General features: G+C 31.8%; 1 protein-coding gene across 1 annotated transcript in view; it reads right to left on the bottom strand.

Annotated features, from left to right (window-relative positions):
• Nucleotides 1-293: 293 nt before the first annotated feature.
• The window catches only part of Gycalpha99B (guanylate cyclase 1 soluble subunit alpha 2), a 245,936-nt gene continuing 222,803 nt past the window's right edge, over nt 294-23,426 (bottom strand). The window contains exons 10-14 of the mRNA XM_085960885.1: nt 19,343-19,481; nt 12,811-12,977; nt 4,521-4,664; nt 1,924-2,078; nt 294-1,016 (exon numbers count right to left, since the gene is read on the bottom strand). Of these exons, the coding sequence (XP_085817011.1) occupies nt 767-1,016; nt 1,924-2,078; nt 4,521-4,664; nt 12,811-12,977; nt 19,343-19,481 (855 nt within the window). The 3' untranslated portion in view covers nt 294-766. The remainder of the gene's footprint in view (nt 1,017-1,923; nt 2,079-4,520; nt 4,665-12,810; nt 12,978-19,342; nt 19,482-23,426) is intronic.

The raw sequence follows: 23,426 nt of genomic DNA, 5'->3' as shown, positions 1-23,426 counted from the left end.
AAAATAAGTAATTCTAATATACCTAAGTACTAAATAATGTGAAGACATCTTCACGTCCACAGTAAAACGCCGCATTTATTTTTAATAAACATTATAGTTGGCCTTTGTGGCGACCAGTTTGGATTATTTAAATGAAAAATTTCATATGAAATACGGTTATAATTAAATTTGTACGTGTGTATCTATGCCATTGTTGAAATTAAATGTGAAGATCTCTTCACATAATTTTTGCTGTACGTATGATTAGCTTCGCTTTTTTTGCTGTATACACAACGGAACTTCATTTTCTTTTCGTAATTTCCATGTGATTTTCTCTTCCTGGCACTTTGCATAAAAATAAACTCATTAAACTCAGTCAGCGCTCACTTTGAGCGTAGCAACTTAAGTCTTGAGGCATCTTCTCTCAGGACACTCCCAATCCAATTATTGTTTCAGATGCTTCACATCATTAATTGTAAGGTCCCACAAAACGCTCGATTAAGACCGAGATGTAGTGCAAGGCGGATTTTGGTGGATGCCGCTTAACTTCAATGTTGAAATTATAACTTAAGCCAACAAATATTACGAAATGAATTCGTAAAAATTTTAAATGATTTAAAATGAGAAATTGTTTTTCGCTGAGGCGTATTATTTTATTTTTATACAACAATGAAAAGAAACCCGGAAAATCACTATAAATTTACGACTACAAATCAGTTTCAAGTAGACCGGAAACTCTCTTAGCTAGACCTAGGGGAAGATGCGCACCCGGGCGCATTCTGCGTTGCTACTCCGAGGGCACGCGACCGTTCCCGCTTCCACCGGCGCCCGAGTTTTCCCCGGCCGGACTGCTTCCTATGCCGTAGTCTTTCAGGGCTGTAGCTATGTGAACCTCCTGCGGCTCACTCTCCTCAACACCTGGGTGTAGGTATTTTCGCAGGAAGTGACACGTTCCGGGAATGTCCGGCGGAAAGGAACTCGGCAAACATGACCTTTCCCGTGGCTCCATAATGAACCCTGGCGAGTCGGCCAGCCACCTGTTTGAAATAATTGTAAATAAAAGAAACAAAAATAAATTTAAAAGAAGTAACAATATCACTGCAACTGAAATACCGTAAAATAGCCATGTTTTAAACTCGCATTTCGTTAAAAATGTTTTGGAATCGAACACTAGTTTTCTTGTTTTTAGCTTAAATAAAACCGCTTAAAAACTATGTATACAAATTTTTATAAAACCCGCGTAATATAAATCATAGTATTGATATAAACACCCTTTTACTAGACTGATTTTCTTTCACATAATATGATGTATATCGTGTTCCGAGAACGGAAACTCACATATTAACAAGATTTTTAGTCTCTCCTGAACGTTAAAAAACGGTTAAATTATAATATTATCAACTCAAACTTTAAAAACCCTTTATGATTTCTGAAACAAGTGCAAGAATTATTTGTACTGCAATATTTGATTAATAATCATTTAAAGTCATAATTATTTGCAGTAATCGAATAAAATATCTATTTTTTTCTTTAATAAAATAAACTGATATTAATATAATATAGATTATGATTATGACTTATTAACTATAATGAAACAATATGCTTGTTGACATGCAATTAATAAACGTTTTATGGTTTTTATGTTCATATAACACGATAATATGTACTATTATTAAAACCGCCAACATTAAAAATAAGTGCATCATCATTTTTTAAGATGACATAGGTAACTTCTAAAAATATGGCAATTTATAAGTTCGAAAAAGTATGTTACGCAAAAATATTGGGAAGTAGGTCCTGGAATAGGATAAATATATTAAACTATACACAGAAATCACAGGAGTTGGAAAGCATAATATACCTATATATTATAATTATAATACAATGAGAGTTTTAGTACACTTGATAATGAAACGACAAAAAATGGTTCAGTAATGCACTTACTCATATGTAGTTGGACTGACGTTGATCATCAGAGGTTCAGAGCCGGATTCGAACTTGTTGGCCAATGTGACGTTATGGCCAAATAGGCAATATTTCAACATAGTCTTTCCAACAACGCCCGCTAATACTGTACCCGTGTGAAGACCGATCCGCATCTGTAGGAAACATGATATATTTTTCAAAAATCATCATTATTTTGTTTCATTATTTTTACGGGGTGCTTTACGTGGGCGAAGTCGCGCGAAGCGTTGAGTGGCACGCGCAACTTAAACGTATAACCATGTGTGAAAATGTTCAAAAACAGTATTTTTTTGGTTGTATGTTTATACGGTTATACGTCTGAGTTGCGCGCGCCGCTCATCGCTTTGCCGACTAGCCGTTAGTTATTTTTTTTTCAAATATAGAAAAATCTCAATATTCCTTGCAACTATATTGATCGAAAGGTAATACGTTATAAAGTGTGGTCCAACTGAAACTGATGGATTTGAAAAAAATATAATATTAAATTTGTAAAATAAATTTTACACAATTATAAAAGCTACTTATGGTGTGAAAAACAGAGTCAAAATAATCGTTTTCTTATTTTAGATGATCTATACATTATTATATCGTCTCTGTTCTGGCAGAACACACCAACTGGAGAATACTAGTTTTAAAGTTGTTAAAATGCTTGAAATGGTCTATCACGTGAGTGTATTAAGTATTCGTAAAAAGGATGACTTTAAAATAAAGACTGTTTATTTATTAAGAAGGTTTCCAGACGCTAAAGTTTTTTTAATGAACATTTTGGTATAACTAACTCAATATGTCATTTTTTCGAATTAGTGTCTTCTGCCAGAATAGTGACGATATTAACCCAATGAAAGTACCGTAAGAATTTTATTGTCAGAACACCTCTTAGTCGTAATATGATTAGAGACTTAGTCTTCCATAAATTTTTCTAGGAAGGTCAATCTTATGGCGATGCATCAACGTTAATTATAACTAAACACTAATTAGTCCGGTGTTATGGCTGATAAGCTATCGGTCCATATTGGTTATTATTAAGCTATTGGTCCATATAAGGGTCATCCAGAAATCATCACCGGGGCTCTGTTCGTGACGATAACCGATAACTTTTACGTCGGGTAGTACAAAATAATTTTAATAATATATAGTTTCAGTAGGATGAAACCACTACGCACACAGCCAGTGCAACAATGGAGCCTCTATGTGAGTAATTTCAAGAAATTCTGATTTCGCTTGGCCTCCCCGTTTACCAAATTTGACGTTTCCCGACATTTTTAATATGACTTCTTGAAGAAACTGTTGTATGTTAAGAAACTTTGAACAATTCAGCAACTCAGGCAAAAATTTTATATCGAGATAGGAAACTTGAAACTAACAACCTTACGAAAATTCTCTGAAAAGAGGCCATATATTTTGCCAACAAGAGAACGGAAGATATTTGAGGTAGGAAATATTTCATAAATAGCTCTAAAAATGTGCATAAATTATATTTTGTAAAAAAAATCAACGGATTAATTTAAAAAATATTTCAGAAGATATTTATGTTTTACATCCATCACTCTTAATTGATATTTTATTTATTATTTATCTTTAATTTTGTATCCAAAGTTTTAATTTTAGCCGTGTTTTCTTTGAATAACTAGACGTTAGTTTAAAGGTAGGTATTATATTTTTTACTTCCAGGTTACTTATTTATTTATTTATATAAATTCAAGATACAGAAATATAAAATTTTGAAAACAAAAAAACATACAATTTTACACAGAAAAATAAAGTCTCAAAAACAAAATGCAAAGTACACCACTGAAAATATCTACGTCTTTAGGGAGCACATTTACTAATCTTGCATCCCTCGCTAATCGTGCCTGATAGGCTTGACGCGAGGAAACGGTTCCGATCCAGAATAAATCATGGCTGCGACCACGTAGGTAATTGGCTGGCGCATGTAAATTCAAATTTATTAGGACACCAGGATTGGAAACCATCCCTCGCGCTAACAAGCAAAAGTGTTTCAAGGGAAGAAGAGACCGACGAGATTCAAGAGAGTGAAAAGTAAGCATGCCTTGTAGAAAAGCAGTCGGAAAATAATCATTTGACGAATTGTTTTGCAGAAATATTATTTGGATGCACAAAAATGCTTTGATATTTGGCTGAGCTATAAACATCTCAAGATTAAGTTGAAATTGATAGTTTTTATTTATTTTTGTGATATTGTAAATTAACTGTATAAATCATTTAAATAATATAATAAAGAGTTTTACTAATCTATTTGAATTTAAATAACAGTTTTTACAACCCATGTTGCCTATAATTTGATATTACATAAAAATAGTCCAAAATATGAATACAATAAAGGTTTTTTCAATAAAATCTCCATGTAAAGTACTGACATTAATACATGTTTATTGAATTGACATATCATGTCCTGATTCCCAATTCAAATTCGAACTACCGCAGAAATTGCGTAAGCACAATTTTTTTTTTTTTGAATATTTGGTTTTATATATCTAGCTTTCGTTTGCAGCGATATCGATAACTCTTTGAAATAATTTTAGAGTAGATAGGTGTGAAAATGTGAATAAATTTACCTTTATTGGATCTCCCATATGTGTGAGGTGATCAGCACACGCATCGACCATTCGGAGGCCCATCCATGCGATCCGCTGCGCGTGGGTAGACGTTGCTCCCTGAAGTCCACTTGCCACACAGTAAGCATCTCCTATTGTTTCTACCTGTTCAAAATAAATTATCATGAAGGTTGTCTAAAATAAATATCATTACTAGGTAGAGCAATACAATTGATAGTAGGTAATAATTAAAATTATTTCCAGGACTAAAATACTTTATATCAAGCATCTCCAACTTCAAGAAGGCTATCATCTACTCTCCAGTATTAACACGGACAGTAGTTATTTACTACACTCTTCCATTGTGATTTTTTACCGTAAAAATCGGTGTATGTACTTATGTACGCGCGTTAGAAGTTATACTTCTTTGGCGTAACAAAACAAAACTTGTAATAACCTAGATTTTTTGACTAGCTCTTAATTATCTTGTTAAATTACACACTCAAGAAAAAGGACCGCTTATTGGAACGCCGTTGGTTTATTTCTATACAATTTAACTTATATTATCAAATTATATAATTATTTATCGTTGTTTTTATTTTTAAATTAACAACTGCCACTATGACGTTTAATAGTTTGTTTACGTAAGGAATTGCAAATGGCCGACAATAATAAATTCGCTGTCTAGCCAACGGAACAATTCTAAACTATAAAATTATACTATATAATCGTCACAATTGGAGTATCATACTGTGGCATAGTGGTAGTGCGTTTAGCTGATAACCGAGCAATCGGTGGTTCCAATTCAACTGAGTGCGCTTATTTTTGTGTGAAAAAAAATTATGTGTTACATGTTACACGCCAAAAATACACTCTGATCTGATTTTCCAAACGCGCCTAAAGAAGTATAACTTCGAAAAATGTATTTGGCTGAGATCACTGACAGAACTACCCTTACAAATAACAATGACACTTTGTCCTTCACCATCACAAAGAAATACTGAGTTTTGGTTTTGTTTTGGGTACCCATTGCACTCATCGTAAAACTAATCTTATGCTATATAAAAAGCCTACTGCGTAACGGTAAGGAAAACTACGCCTCAGAATAAAGCGTGGGGATTTACACCTTCTCTTTCTCTTAATCCTGCGGGAAGCCCTGAGTGATGCAATTCGAATCAAGTGATACGTCGAAGTCACGCAGGTTTTATCATGTTTAATTTAAAAATTATACGTTTACATAAGTTGCGCATCCATACTACACACTATAGCAGTCTTGTGTATAGAATAGATGCGTAGGTCATGAAAATAAAAATAGGAACGGTAAATGCTTTCTTTTCAAAATTACAATAATATCATCTACAACCAAGTGTACATACACGCTTTTCACATTTTCACGATCAATTCTTATGGGTATTTGGGCATGCCTGTTATACAGCATCTAAATAAAATATACATGTATCCATATTATGTATGCCTCAAAACTACCAGTCCGTGGGCCCGCGCCATGGGTTTTGCGACATTCACGAGACAGATCGAAACATTGTGACCTATTTAAAAGGAATGGAACTCGAAAGTTGAGTTCAGTTATATATCGCTTATATATAGTTATTGTGAAAGTAACTAAGCTTTATATGGGAAGAAATATTTTATGATCACAGGGAATAAATGATCTAGAACTCTCCCTAAGGTTTGTGAAAGGGCCCTAGTAAGCACCTGGGTCGCTCCTAAAGTATATGGGTGGAGAGATGCAGAGAGGCTGAGTGTGACCGACTAAAGAGAGTATGTTAGAAAATGGTTGTGCAGTCGGCCGTGGACTTGAATGATCAGCTTAAATAAGTAAGAAAGGAATAAAGGAATACAAATTAAATAGTTGGACTGTCGTCACATACACAATGCATTGATACTTTTGTTAGTGTAAAATAGTGTGAAACTTGTACTCTTACGCGGCGTTTTACATGGGCGAAGTCGATGCGAATGCGATGCGACGCGGAACGGAACGGCACGGAAATATCAAAAACATGGAGTGCATGTGGAGTGGCCTATGTGCAGATAATACCCGGCGAGCGATGCGAAGCGGCGCGGGGCGTCAGCGACGCGATAAGTTAGTTTGATATTTTTGCGCGAACGAACGTGGCGCGCTGCGAATACTCATTGAATATCTTTATATAAAATGATAGAATTCTCCATGAAGGTATCTTTCTAAATATATAATATTAGTTCCACTTCTGTGAGACAGATATTTTATTATATTTTGTATTTAAAATATGAGTTTCCAAATAAAAAGCCCGTCCATGATGAATATGCGATGCCGACTCATTACCAACTGGTGACTGGCCACGTAGGACAACGTAGCCGCTTCGCACCGCTTTGCTTTATATCGCTTCAAACCGCGTCGTGATCGCGTTGGCATTGAATTCGACCGAACGTTCACATACGTTGACGTAACCATCACAATGGTGGTGGGTGGGTCACGTGGTTCAGTGCGTTAAGCGATGGCCTTCCGCCCGAAATCTCTGGGTTCGATTCTCTGTGTCGACACAATATGTATGCGATTTTCTCCAAAGCCTGGGTGTTTGTAATTGTTCAAAACTACAAACAACTATCTTCTACGTTAAAGCAAGGACATGGTTATTAATCATTATTCTAAAAAAAAACCATCACAATGGTTCACTCATCATCAATTACAGTCCACTATAAAAAGTGCAACCGGAAGATAGTATTTTTTGTTACCTGCGATACTTACTACTTGTGCCTACTTATTTGTCCGTATGTATATGTGAATTATACATATGTTATTTTAATGTGTAATAAAAAAACGACGGAGACATAATACAATGTAAATAATTGGTCATGAGTTACAGAATATTTGACAGTAAAAATATAAAACAGTAGTAATTTGATTACATAGTTATGTCACTATCTACAGTTTATGTTATATTTTACTTCCTCTATATCTCAGTGTCTGTCAACCAAGCATGATTTTTGTATGATTTTACAGAACGCTTAAAAGGTTTCACTATACAAAAACGATTGAGAAACACTGATTGTATACAATAGCATGCATATACTGAAATTTCAAACAGTATTACCAACCATGCAATATTAATATATAAAGGCGGACTTCGACGGGGCCTGCCAAAAGACCGAGTGAACCCAAAAATAACAAGACAAACAAAAACCATGCAATGCCACTGGCGCATATCTAGCATCTAGCTCAGGAGGGGGCAAACTTTTTGGATGGAGGGCCAAATTCAAGAATTTAAAATGAGCGGCGGGCCGCAAGTAAAATACCATTTTTAGATATACACTATTTATTATCACGAAAAATAAACATTACAAAAAGTTAATGAGAAGAATGAAACTGTTGTTGTGAAAATGTTGTAATGAAATTAATGAGTAGAAAAAATCATTTTTTTAATTCAGGTGTTAATTTTGTAGTTGATATTCTCAAAACTGCTTGTAAATAGGTATCGGAGATATTTGACCGTAAAGAATTTTTATTGAGGTCCAAGTTGGTCGAATTTGTCTGAATTAAGGGCATTATAAAATTTGGAGATTTCTTCACGACGATGCAATTCTCTTAAATCAGTGTCACACTGCAGATCAATAATATCAAGTTGTAGCTCACCAAATCTTTGTGAAAAATTGTCATTCAGAGCTTTAATAATTTTACCATATTCTTCAAATTTATATTCTGGTATATTCAGCAACTTCAAAGTTGGAAAGTGGTCCACGTTGTTATTCAATATTTTTCGAAGGAATGACTTGAGTTTTAATTGAAATCCATTCAAACTTTTTACCATATCATGGGCATATATTTTGTTTCCTTGCAACGCGGAGTTAAAAGTATTTAAATGTGTCACGGTGATGTTCAACGTAGAAAAAAGTGGTAACATAGTGTAGACGAGATGCAAGGAAGACGTACTGAGATAATACATTTACAAAACAACAAATTCTTCAAATTTTAATCTATTGTCAATATTTTTTAAAAAATTATAAAAAAGTTATTCGTAATCAGAAGTACAATTAATGATGGCGGGCCGCAAAAAAATACCTGGCGGGCCACATGCGGCCCGCGGGCCGCAGTTTGCCCTCCCCTGATCTAGCTGGTAAAATGTTTTAATATTATAGCATGCGGCCTACATAAATGTACGGTGATAGAGGGAAGCAAAAACAATTGTGGTATAGTTACAATAACAATATTTATTTTTATACGCAAAATAGTGGATATTTTGGTTTATATAGGTAGATTTTCCTGTTTTTTTTTTACATAATATGAAAAAAAATATCCAAAATCAGAGTCAAAATCATTTTTAACACTGCTATTTAACATCTCACCAAAATTCGTGCAGAATTCACGCCAATTTATTTGTTTCGCTTTACTTCCCTAAATATTTCCATTTTCCTGTTGTTAAGTGACTCTCGTGGTGCAATGCGTAAAGCGCTGGCTTTCCATCCGGGACCTCCGGGTTCGATTCACGTTGAGCACACAATATATTTATGTGATTTTCTCAAAGACTGATAGAGGGAAGCAAAAACAATTGTGGTATAGTTACAATAACAATATTTATTTTTATACGCAAAATAGTGGATATTTTGGTTTATATAGGTAGATTTTCCTGTTTTTTTTTCTATAATATGAAAAAAAATATCCAAAATCAGAGTCAAAATCATTTTTAATACTGCTATTTAACATATCACCAAAATTCGTGCAGAATTCACGCCAATTTATTTGTTTCGCTTTACTTCCCTAAATATTTCCATTTTCCTGTTGTTAAGTGACTCTCGTGGTGCAATGCGTAAAGCGCTGGCTTTCCATCCGGGACCTCCGGGTTCGATTCACGTTGAGCACACAATATATTTATGTGATTTTCTCAAAGACTGGCGTTTGCGATTGTTCAAAATACTAATAACCACCTAGTACGAAAAAGCAAGTGCATGGTTAATAATAATAATAAAAACATTTTTCTGATTTTTTCCAATATAAAATAAAGTGTATTTTAAAAAATCATCCAGGATTTTGATCGAGATCTTTTTTTATCCTTCTATTTAGCATCCCATATTCCATTACTTAAAAATGCGTCCAAAATTCAGGTCGAGACATTTTTACTATACTTAATAAATCTTCATTTCCACATTTACCATTTTTTTCAAAATTATGAAAAAAATCCTTTAAAATAAATCTGTCCAGAATCAAAGTTAGATTTTTGTTTCCATCCCTCACAAAGAAACGCTTCTAAAGACGCACCTTTTTCGGTCATTTTATAATAATATTATATACCTAATTATATTCGTTGCAGATTATCGGTCGATGTAAACTCATAGCATTAAGCAGCAATTGGACAGTTAATACATAATATAAGTACCTACTTTAATACTATGGCGTATTTACATGATAAATTAATTGCGTATATCGAATTTACTTGTTATCTTCATCAAATATGATCGCATCGTATACTAAAGAACGAAGACATTAAAAATGACAGGTCTATTTCTTGATTGCCTCATATTATATAATAATACATGAACTGGCTTTCCTATTGTTATCTATACAAATGTCTGTGTTGGACGTCTGTGTACTAATTAATGATTTGGGATCTAGGTAGAGGCGGATAAGCCCGGAGGGACACTCGGATAAATTCTGGTAAACATTTTCATTGTAACTCATGAACAATGAATGCTTATATAGATTCTAAATACGATATCGTAGACGATTATAAAAGCGGATACACACAGTAAGTATGCGATACTAGGATGATGTATACTGAGTTTACTAACTACGCATTTATGCAATTATTTTCACAATAATCTAGTGAAAGCTAATGAAACGTGTAAACAGAGCAAATGTAAACACGGACACATCTGTAATGTTATATTTATTCAGTATAATAATTTATTGTGTTTTATTTTTATTCTAGGTATGATCATAAATTTATAATGAATCCTATGTTTGAGAACTATTCGGAAGAAAATTTAAAATGCTTGTTTTTATTTATAAGTAGGTATGTTATCAAAAAGTGACTAAGTAGGTACCCATTAATTTATCTTAATAGTACCTACCTAAAGTGTTCGACCAATGTGTGCTACTAACGTTCATGTATGCATATTAAACGTAAGAAACATCCAAAAATTACGAGTAGCTCAACGTAGCTTGGAAAGGTGCATGTTGGGCATAACGCAGAAAAATTACAAAATAAACATCATAGACATGAAGCCCTTCAAAACTACCTGCCCTGAACTATACTTGGTCTTAATTGAGCGTATCACAAGACACTTACGTTTGGTGTGAAGCATCAGTAGTTTTTTTACTCCTGGGAATGTCTTAGGAGTAAAAGCGTGCTTTAACTGCATTTACAGAGACTCTCTAAATGAAAAGTGCCCATTTGAGAGAAGAGCACGGTGAAATAATAAAAATAAAAGATTTTAATTAATAATGAATAATTAATAATATAAGTACAAAAAAACAAAGCTCAAGCAAACAAACAACAAGGACAAACAAAATTAAAAAAAAATGTAATAGAAATCCAAAAATTACTAGTAGCACAACGTGGCATGGAAAGGTGCATGTTTGGCATAATGCGGAAAGATCACAAATAACTAATGGATAAAGAAGCAGACATGATTACGCGATATGATATAGGTCGTTAAGCAGATGAAATGGCATGTACTGTACATGTTGCTCGGTGGCTAGAAAAATGTCGCCATACAGTGGTACCCAAGAGGGACTAAACGTCTACAGCAGTATTTCCTAACGTAGGGTGTACGCCCTACCGGGGAGCAATTTCAATATTTTGGGGGGCAAAAAGGTCGTTTTGAAACACATTTGAAGATTAAGCATAGCACAAAAATTGTACTAATTTTCTTCTGAGTTGTACATAAATAATATAATATACATAATTTTTGCCCACGAAAGTTAAATTAAAAATATTATTACCTATTGCATTTTTACTTGAAGCAATTCATTTTTTTCAGAATTTATTATTTAACTATACAATTATGATAGAAGAGGGAGGGGGGGCTGGTGATTTTTGAAGTGTTGAAATGGGGCGGTTGGGAAACACTGATTAGACTCTACAGCGACGCCATAAAACCAGCTGGATGACGAACTTATGAATCTCGTAGATGTACCTATATGGTAGCAAATAATTAAAAAGTGGACGGAGCTAGAGTCTGTATTTTATAAACTGGCGTTCACATCACGTCGTTTGCGGACGGAGAGCATTGTGTCATCGCGTTCGACTATTGCTAGTTTTCAATTGGAGGGAACAAAAGGGAATGCAGTGCTGAATGGTGAAGCGGGAAGGGGGGAGGGGAAACTGCACGCCAGCTTATAGAAGACAGACTCTAGGGAAGACATCCAGAAGTAAATCGACCCCGGCCGATGATGATGATGATGATGATGTAATGAAAAGCATCTCGAAATATTTACTGTCGTCTTGATCCTGAATTATTGTTGATAGTATAAAGTTGTTAACAAGGCCTGAACAAAAACGATGCATGAGTGCGAGTGAGAAAGTATTCGGCACCCTTACAATCTCTGCGACACGCGCTAGAGTAAGATAAAAGGTCTACATATCTGTGAGCTATTTTCCAAAAGTATCGCCATAAAATTGGGGCGAAACGCTTCACATAGCGTCGATACCTTGCGAGCTCGAGTTGCTAAAATTGATATTTTTTGTGTAAAACATAAAGTCAATGGTAAATATTTTTAGTTAATTAAGTAGAAAAGATTGTTCTGTGTGTTGTCTTAAAATGTGGTAGCCGTACTGATAAGCAAGAAGATGGTATTACGTTTCATAGGTAATGTGATACATGTTCGTGATAATTTATTTGTATTTTATTATATATTTTAATATCAGTGACCTAGTGTTTCTTTAAAATAACTTAAATTATGGATATTTTTACCTAATGGTTGCATTTTGACCGCTTAAAAATACTATATAACGTAAAAAAATAGAAAATTATATTTTCATTCTGAGCGTCTAGTGCGAGCACTTTGGGCGAGCACTAGCGAAATGGTCTATGGTCTCGAACATTTGTAGACGAATGCGTTCGCTCGCCCACAAACCAAACGCAAGGCACGCGGCTTCATTTAGCAATGCAACGGGTGGCGTCTAGATGTATCTATAGTTTAAGGTTGTTAATTCATTTCATTTCATTTCATTTCAATAACTATGTGATTATACTAATAATTAGTGGTTTTTATGCTATACTCATAGCAGCTACCTTTTCTGTCCCATTGATATGGCTTGACAATTTATATATAGTTATCAAATACAGGTAATACAAATAAATAAATCAAAATTATTACCTTATAAACATCAAGCTGTCCACAAAACTCGTCAAACACGCTGTAAAGATCTTCGAGCATATTGATGACCATCATTGCAGTTGCCGTGGAACATATTGAAGTGAATCCAACGATATCGCTGAACAGCATGGTCACCCTGTCGTGCGTTTTCGCCTCGATTGTTTCACCTATTAAAGACAAAAAAAACTATAGTCAATTGTTTTCATCTCGTGCATTACTAGAACACTGAATATTTTGTCGAGTCTGACGACGAAAGACACACGGATATTTGAAACCTGCAGATCGTATTTCTAAAATTTAGAATCTGTGAAGTGTAGGTATATTATTAAATAATGCACAAAAGATTCAGTAAATATCTCAACTCATCATATAAGCCAGTTATACTATATATATACTAATATTAATACTTATATATCTCTGATATCTTAGTAATTTGTAGCATCCCGGCTCAAGTCAAGAACACAGTCACAAGTTGTCCGCGTTGCAGCATGAACATTTATATTAACGACTTTATAATATAATCAACTCAAACGAACGGATATTAAAAGTGTTCACACGTGTTTCACTAATCACCCAAATACAATTTCAAAAAATCTTTCTTATTGATAAAGTAGAGCTATCGTGAACAGACTTATTAAAATTCTCTTTTCAACTTATCTCACGAACCTTCAACATAATAAAATTGAAATTAAATGGATCGACCATCTTCAGATGCGCTAATATTTCAGAAGCACTTATGATAAATAATGTACCTAATAATTGATTACAAAAATAAAATAAAAAAACATGGCTTTACATCAGTTAGCATAAATTGAATGTATTTAGAGTGATTCTACATAAAGTGTTTAGAGAGAAATTTTTTTTTTTATGATATTCATATTAATTATGAAATTTTATTGACTGATACCTATTTACATAGTTCATATTATTATTTATTATCATAGTTTTATTTCTTAATTTCTGTTTCCATTGTGAATTTCGTGGTGAAATTCGTGTATGCTTTACAATAACATAATATTATCCTAAAAAGTCGCTGGGCCATCAATGATGGTATTATAATCAAAACCGTCATCAACGTAAAGTTAATTATTGTTGCTAGTATTGTTGTCAGTCCCGTTGCAATTTCAATCGCAATTCACCGGACATGTTGTGCAGCAAGAGAAAAACCGTTGGACAGGTGCAGTCATTTAGTGGTTACTCGGATGGCGTTAAATGACAGCTATCCTGAAATCCGATGGATCGTTGAAATTCGTGGAGAAGTTTCCCTATACCAGTGAATCGGTTTTCTGTCCTTCCAAGGAAGAAGGCAGTAACTGATTCTCATACACTTTCGAGATAAATTACATAATGTTTTTTTTTTCCTTTCATATTTTAGTACTGTGAATTAATAAAAAAACGGTGATATTTTTTATAAGCAAGGTGTTAAAATATAAGCTAATTCATAAACAATCAGTAACTGCAATAAATACGTAAAAATACTGCCTTTTGCTAAGAGATGTGTATTATTTTAGCAGATTTCTATTTTTTCACTAGGGATTTTAACGGTATTTTAGTGATAATATTGATTTTAAAGAGAACAGAATATAAAGCTTTCAAAATTATCTAACGGATGGCATTTATATCTCAATCTCATAAATTTTGTGAGTTACTGCCTTTTTCCTTGGTAAAACAGTCTGTATACTGACGGTATTGCAATATAATATTGTTAAAACATTATAAAATAATTTGATCATTGATTGTTACATTTTTATATTTGAACTCATTCACTTGTTACTTGATAATAAATAATATTGTGGTTATTGAGATGTAGATGATTATAAAATATATTATATATAAATGCATGTAATGGTATGTAAGCAAAAAATATGTTGCAGTTGTAATGAAATGTCATATTACTATTACATATATTTGAATGAAAAAAGATTCTACCGTATAACTGATTTACTTATATAAAAAGTTAAAAAATATATTTGTTATATTAAAATATATTTCATTAAACATACATAATTTTAAGACACGTCAGGAATATACCTACAAGAAAAATACTTTTTTGAAAAAAATACGATGCCTGACAAGACTTGATTTTGTAACCATGGTTTTGGGTTAATGTGCTTTATCAGGTTTAGAAATAACGTAGTGGTTTTTACATGAAATGCTTATCAAATTGAGCTGTTTTCAAATTATTTATGTTCAATATAATATAATATAATATATGAATGTTATATTCTTAAATATTGTAAATGTTATATTGAAATTTATCATAACGTGTCTAATTTGAAGGTATTCGTCCATCGTATACCCCTTAAAATACTAATAATTGAAAAATATTAACAAATATGAATATTCTTCGCATAGGAATGATGTACAAATAAATTAGTTTCTAAAGCTCTCGAAGAATGAGTAATGCCAGCAGAGCATCCCCTATCCGGAGTTCAAACATTTAAAACTCTCAATAGACTGCGAATCATGGTAGAGAGCACCCAAGACAATATGGTGAAACGGAGGTTTTTTGATAAACAAATCTGATAGTGGGTCGATTTTAATGCAATTTCTATAAGATCCTACGAGCAAAAGAAAATGGTAATCTGTTTGCTAAATAATTATAGCCACTGAAGATTTGACACGACGAGGAGAAAAAAACTAAAATTAATCATTTGAGAAAGAGTCATCTATACAATAATTATATAGAATTTATAATAAAGTACCTATTTGCATGATAGACTTAGGTATAAATTGATTTACTGCAAATGATGACGTATGCATCTAGATTATTTTAATTCTCAGCACTTCAATTATTATTGTTATTATTATCGAGTTCAAAATATATATTTGATTGAATTACAACTAATGCATTATAAAATTATTTAAGGATTAAATTTTAATTAGGTAGGTATGTAATATAATATAATATACCTAGATATGGCGCAAATAAATTTTGTAGCTGCGTGACTAAGAAAAAGACCCATAGATGGCGCTGTCCACTGCCTGGATATCGCAAGCGTTATGTAGACGGATTGTGATTTAACCTTATGTTAAATTCATAGTTTTCACTCATAATTTCACAGTCTCGGCTTAGTCTTATTAGCTCTGATCCTTTTGACTATACAGGTCATCTATTTAGAAACTAAGCACCTTACGCTATCGATATTTTTTGTTAAGTGTGGTTATCTAATTGTCAAAAGCGATACCTACCTGAACTGAACTAATTCTTTGGCAAGTTCATCTGGTTATTGGGTCGAGAGAGTCATCTTATCTTGTCAATCTCTTTTCGTGTACCGTTTGAAGTATTCTCTATTATTTTTGATTAAACTCTGTGAACTCTGAATAAATACTAAAACCATAAGTGTTTCTATTTTATAAATAAACTATCCTTTAATTTTATTTATCTTATGAATACGGTAAAAAAAATTGTTGAGCCTAAAAGGTATGATAATTTGTGTTAAAAATCCCCAAGTCTATAACTTATTTTAGTATCTACTATAGAATCTGAGTCTCTGAGATGTAAAAGTATGCATACTTACATTTCAAAAGTATATTAAAAACATCTACAGAGTTGCGTCTAGTATTCAAAAGTATTCTTCCTAGTTTCAAGCTTTGTACTTCGATTTCTGCGTCTCCATTTCCACACAAATATGTACTTGTATACAATCATTTTTAATTCACTACGTTTTTCTTTTCATTAATTGTGTATCTTCTTTAAAAGGAAACTTTGTTTACTCTTGCCAGTAGAACATTTCCAAAAGCGAGTTTCCATGACAACTGAAGCGTTATCGCATCTTTTCGAAATTGTATTAAAAATACGAAAATATACAAACACTTGCGCAATTCCCGAAGAACACAAGTAAGCTGTTGTTGAAAAATTCAACGATAAATAAACACGAGTGGGTATGAATAATATGCGAAGCAATATCACATTTTCTTACCTTTTGAAGTTTATGTTTTCAATTCAAAATAAATAAGTCGTATAAACTCTCACAGGTGGATTGAAAAATTCATATTTTGATTTTTTTTTCAATCAAAATATTGCGTATCCAGGTCTTCTTTTTGCCATACAATAATACGTATAGAATAATAAAAAAAAACTTGTGTGAAAGACTATACTCTAGAAAAAGTTGTATACTATAAAAATATGATACCCATGTACATTTTTTTATTTTTTTATATTTTACAGTACATGTTTAAGAAGTTAACAAACCATTTCTTTCTTTAGTTATTCCTATTTTTAATCATCGAATATACAGCATAATGGTTAATAATAAATAATATATTATTATAAATATTTTTCTATTAAAGAAAATTAAATTAGTTCAGCAAGTACAGTTTTGAAAAATATCAGAAAAATTACTGTTATGAAATACAATTCAATATAATATATATAATAAGAATTGAATTTACCACAATTGTAAATTTATACGATAAAGAACTACAAAAAAAATATAATTTATTTAAGAATTATTCTACATTAATTATTTACTTACTTAATTATTACTATTTATTGACTCATTAGCTCTGAGGCATTCATAAACATAATACAAAGGCCCCTTTATTCGAATACAAAGGCCTCCTATATTATATCGAGCGCGACACCGGTGTCCCATCTGAAACGGGCCTAACTGAAATTGAGAAACAATATGTATATTTGCCAGATGACCCAGGATTCAAACTTGGGACCCACGATACTATAAGCCGACACGTATACCGCTTGGTTATATTAATTATGTATATATATAAATATATATATATATTTAAATCAATGTAATATAATAAAATTGACCAATATAATAAAGATTTATCCTCGATCAGACTTAATAAATTATCTTTGTTCGTTTTAATTTTGACGTAATTCATTTCGAAAAGGTCCGTCAATTCAACCATGGCAATTTTACGTCATTTAGTCTAATATGTCGAAGCTCCTTTTCTCGTGTGACACATTTTGCATTCTGTAACACGTTTTTGGTAACATCGGGTGACACGAGCTTATGTTAGCTCTACAGAGAACGCTTTATTGCAGCTTTCGACGGAGCTTTATTGAGAACTTTGTAAAGAAACGTTGTTGAAGGTATATATTATAAATAATAGCTTCTAAGTAAGTATGTAGTTCTTGGCGCGTGTTTTTTAAAACTGCATGTGAGCAACAGTAACAGTACTTGTTTATCAATTCTGTTAATTGAAAATATTCTTTCGAGTACGATTTTTTTTGGAATGTAGTAGTAATTAGCAATAATTAATACATTTCCTTGGCAATGGTTATGGAATAGTTATATTTCGCACCTACCTAGAAGCGGAATGAAATTTTAAATAATTGTATTTGTTCATAAAAAGCTTAAAAAACAAATCATTTTCTGAAATATATTTCAATTTGAAAAAGTTTTAAAACTCAAATTATATAGATATCCGAATAAGTTAAGGGAATTCGTCAGAAATAAAATTACAGTAACGAAAAATTCTTGCAAAATTCAATGCTTTGTAAAATATAATTTGTCTAAATTATCTTTCTGGAATCTGTTAATTGAACAAAGTAAAGTTATTTCTCACAGAGATGGTAAACAATATTTTGTTTTATAAATGTGTACCAAATTTAATATAATTTGGAGATTCGTCAAAGAAAAAGGTCAATGATTGATGATTAAAATTATTATCGGACCATAAAAAAATTACATTTCCACTCAATTTAAATGAGATTTACTCTCAAAACTTCGCTGTTAAAACTAATAATACAGACATTTTTAATTTAATCTTAATTCCAATAATTGATTCGATGGATTATAAGGGAAAAAATACGAGTTTTGTCAATCTGTGACTTTTCTTCTTAAAATATTAATCAAATTTTATAAAATTATAGTATTATGTATATAATATTATTTTGAAATAAATTAATTATATCTAATATAAAATACTAGGTATCCATAATATATCTTTTATCAATACAATATTTCAGGAATCTATTAATGAGACTACACAAATTTTCAACAACATATTTTCGTAAGTTAATAAAAGCCTTTCATAATTATTTAAAAAGGTTTAAAGGTGATTTGTTACAAATTTATAGATAAAAGTAGGTGCAATTAAAATAATAATGATTTTTGAATAAATATATTTATTTTTCTTTGAATGAGTTTAAAATATTTTTTTTATTAAAAAAAAAATTGTAGTTGACTATGATGGTATTCCTATAAAAAAATTAACAAAGGGCTATGATTGATATAAATGGTTATTTTTTCGCGAAAAACTTTTAAGAATTCTATAATAGAGTGATCCAAATTAAAGTATCTTTAAAACTTTGTAGAGTCTGTAGACACGGGAAAATTTGACAGTGTCCAGTATTACCCGTATAACATCGGAGGATAATGAGGCCTGTTTGAGGAAAAATATTGTTTGCTTTCATTAAAAAATATTTCTTTAAGTTGTTGACATATTTTCTGCCTCATTAAGAACCTTTTGCATACAATTAAAATCATAAAAACTTTTTCGCGCGGTTGAATAAATTTGAATAATGACTTGAAATTTAAAAATATAAATAATTTTTCCTTACCAAGCCAAAGTCTTTTGGCGATGTCCGGCGGGAAAATGAGTTGCAAAAGACTAACGTTCTTTGCTCTTTCTTTGTCTACTGCTCTGTTGGCTTCTTCTATTGAGCTCTTCAGTTTGTCCATTCTTCGTCTCAAACCGTCCTGTGGAAATAATATTTATTTTAAATTTCGCATTGAAATCTCTAAACCATTGTCATATGATTTTTAAATGAATATTTAAATTAACTGTACATCAAATTTTGTTTTACTAAAAAAATACTATTTCATGCCATTAGTTTCAATGTCGGTAATATCCATTTTTTACTTATATTCACAAAATATCAAATCGTAAATAGAATTAAACCTGAGGTTGATTGCAAAGTTTTTTTAAATTCAGCTATTATTTTTTATTTGTAGGACTAACAAAAATATTTTTTTAGTAATCGTAATGACAATATAGTAAGGACATTTTATTTCGCTTGTTTTTTAATAATATGTTTACAATAAGAAAATTCTGTTTGCAGTGAAAAATGGGTTTGATGGTTTTTTGCGAATATTTCAAAATGGTTGAACATTGAGGTTACTTATTTTGAAACCAATAGCCTCATTTATACTCCAATATTATTACAATATCTAAATAAAAATATAGTGACACAAAATGAAATTTTGTTAAAAATATGTAATATTATAATATTTTATATATTAATTATACCGTATGATAATATAAGAGTATACAACGGCATCTAACAAAGTAAATAGGTATAAATCATATAAAAAATAATACAAAGAAGGAAAGGGTGGCACCATCATCAAATATAATTATTTTGACTCATAAATATGTTTGACAACAGGAAGATAATTACTTTTGAGATATAAAATATTTATCACGTCAATTTGTCAAAATGGTGAAAATTAAAACGAAACAAAACAAGAAATTCTTTTGATGAATGTTGGGGTCATTATTGCAGGTGTGGCATACAATTTTGAAAAACATTTTGAAAAGTGACAAAATTAAAGGGCAATGTTATGTGTCTACTAAAATTACAGTAATGGATTTGTAGAAATGATTTTTCGTTTATATTAATAATGGCATTCTCTGTATTGTCAGAATAATAAAAATAGATTTAAAAAAAAGATTACATATCAAAATAATATTATGGGGTCTCCCAAAATGTATTACCCCATTAATTTCATGTCTTTCTAAATCAATAATTCGAAAAGTTTTAAAAGTCTTGCCAGTAGACTATTTTTTTGATGTTCACAACCCGAATTGGGCTTTTTGATTTTATTAGGGCCAATTATGATACAAACCCTAACCTAATTCCATATTTTCTACCAACGTATCATAATTATTGTTGCCATCCAGGCACGTTAATCAAATGACAGTTAGTTACACTGTAAAGCCGTTGATATTGACAGTTGTGAATTTATCATAAATCGCTGTGCGTACAGGGTGACTCATCCAACCAGGACGCTTTAGACCTCCAACGCACTATAATTTGATAAAATTCAACCAAAGCCGCATTAATAACACATATTAACTCATCCATCACGTATATGATCGACGTTTGTTGCGCAAAATCAGATATGATTTGAGCAAACGTTGCGTTTCTCACCCACCTGAACTTGTTATCATCATTCATTCCAAAACACAAACGTAACCGTGGGCTTGACAAACTACCATCAGAGTGTGAGTCGTTCACTTTTTTATGAAGGTGATTGCTTCACACTTCAACATAATTCACACTACCGCATGCAAAAAATTCAAATACATTATTAGCATCAAGTACAAAAAAAATCCTTAGTATATTATGTGCTATGCCGGGCATTAATAGGGTTTTATCTAAGTTTACATAGTCACAGTTTTTGACATTTCGTGAGGCAATCTGGCCCATTTATAGATCAGCCATCAGCTGGTATTATGTGGTATCTAGCCAATAACATGTCAGCCCATCGGTACGGAGTGGTTTGCAGCATATGACTTTTTATATCGATGTGGAACTGAAAATAGTCTCTTTACGATGTTTACGCTTAAAGGCGTCTCCACCAGCGCAACAACAAGTGTGTGAATACGAAACCTGCTCCAGCGCGCCAGCTATTTCAACATCAAATGTTAGTGTCTGGATTGAATCCCTGTGTAACCGCCCTCCCCCAGCATCCAGAGCACTGATAAGTGCCGCAGGCTTTAATTTTTATTCCATCTGTATATTATATTTTTTCTACCCATGAAGGTAAAAATAAAATTAAGATAATTATTTACTTTCATGAAACAATGAATATGGTTACAATTATTATTGTATTAAAGATGAGTTTTTATAGAAAGATTGAAAGTAACCTATTTTTAAATATTACATATAAAACCTTTTTCAGTTTGACAAAATTTCCCCTGTGTGGCAATCAGAATGAAACACAATTTAAATTGATAAAGAATTTCAGTGTCCCTTTGAATCAATGAAATCTCTCGTGAATAATTAACGAAATTCAATTGAATTGAACATTTGCAATCGCGTGTCATTTGTACTAGAATACGTTGTTAAATTACATGTAATTAAGCAATTATCTATTGATGGAGTGTAAGTTAGCCTAATACATCAATTATTACTGAAACAGGCTTAATGTATGAGGCAAATAGTTTACATATGACAGTTCTATTCACATGACGTATGTAACAAATTTTGGCATGTATTGTTATTGATTAACTTACATTGAATAACTAATTTTTCGGTTAGCAAAAAAAACTTAGCATCCAAATGGGTTATTTGTAAATAGTTGATCGGAGATAATTAATTCAAAGGCACAAACAACTCCATAACGTATATAAATAAATTATTACTTTCGATTAGCGGTTTTCAAACTACGGTGCACAAAAAGTTTATAATCTATTATTTATTCGTGGAAAATACATTTTCTCACGAACTTAATATATATTTGAATATTTTTTTCTTAAATATGAGGTGGCATAGTAATTTAGAAATTACTGCTTTATATGGAGAATGTAAAATGTAAAATGAAAAAACCCTCTTCAACGGTTTTTGATAGATAGATCTCAAGTTAGATTCTATTTCGTATTATTATATTGTTGATTTTGAAATAAAATAAAATTTATAACCTACATGAAAATATATTTATAACTTTTTATTTAACGTATAATTTACAAGATTTTTTTTTATTGAACACAAATTATCCAAAAACGCTTTTTAAAAAAATAATGAGCAGAACTCGAACTTGCATCCATCATCTTCCGGTCAATGTGCCTTACCAATTTAAATTTAAATTGTTTATCGTAATACAAATATATTAACTGCCGAACGCACTACCTTTACGCCACAGTATGATACTGCAATAGTAACGATGCTACAGTATAGCACTATAGTTAAGAATTGTTCCGTTGCCTAGATAGCGAATATTGTCGGCTATTTGCGTACTTAAGTACGCGCGTTAGAAGCTTTTTTGGCGTAACAAAACTTGTGATAAATTAGATTCTTTGACTAGCTCTTAATTATCTTGTTAACTTACACACTCAAGAAAAAGGACCGCTTATTGGAACGCTGTTGGTTTATTTTTTTATATTATAACTTATATTACTAAATTTTATAATGGTTTCTCGTTGTTTTTATTTTTAAAGTACCAACAGACTCTGATGTTTAATAATTTGTTTACGTAAGGAATTGCAAATGACCGATAATAATAATTACGCTGCCTAGGCAACGGAACAATTCTAAAATATAATATTATACTGTATAATCGTCACGATTGCATTATCATACTGTGGCGTAAAGGTAGTGCGTTCGGCTGATAACCGAACAATCGGTGATTAGAATCCAATCGAGTGCGTTTTTTTCGTGTGGAAAAATAAATTATGTGCTACATGTCACGCCAAAAATACACTCTGATATGATTTCCCAAACGCGCCAAAAGAAGTATAACTTCAAAAAATAGTGTGCTACAAAATCTTAAGCAAATGTTTACTAGACCGCGTATGGTCATAATCTGGACTCGAACTGTAATACGAAATGTTCGGTCATGGGTTCAAACCCTCAAAAATTGCATGTTGTTTCTCAATATATATTTAATTCAGTGCTACAAACAAGTCTTTAAAGGCTTCAA

Source organism: Rhyacophila brunnea, unplaced genomic scaffold (assembly GCF_057557595.1).
Source record: "Rhyacophila brunnea isolate RB1 unplaced genomic scaffold, BYU_Rbru_1.0 scaffold_12, whole genome shotgun sequence".
Lineage (NCBI taxonomy): Eukaryota > Metazoa > Arthropoda > Insecta > Trichoptera > Rhyacophilidae > Rhyacophila > Rhyacophila brunnea.
Note: the sequence above shows the minus strand (reverse complement) of the source record. Positions and strands in the feature narration are given on the sequence as shown.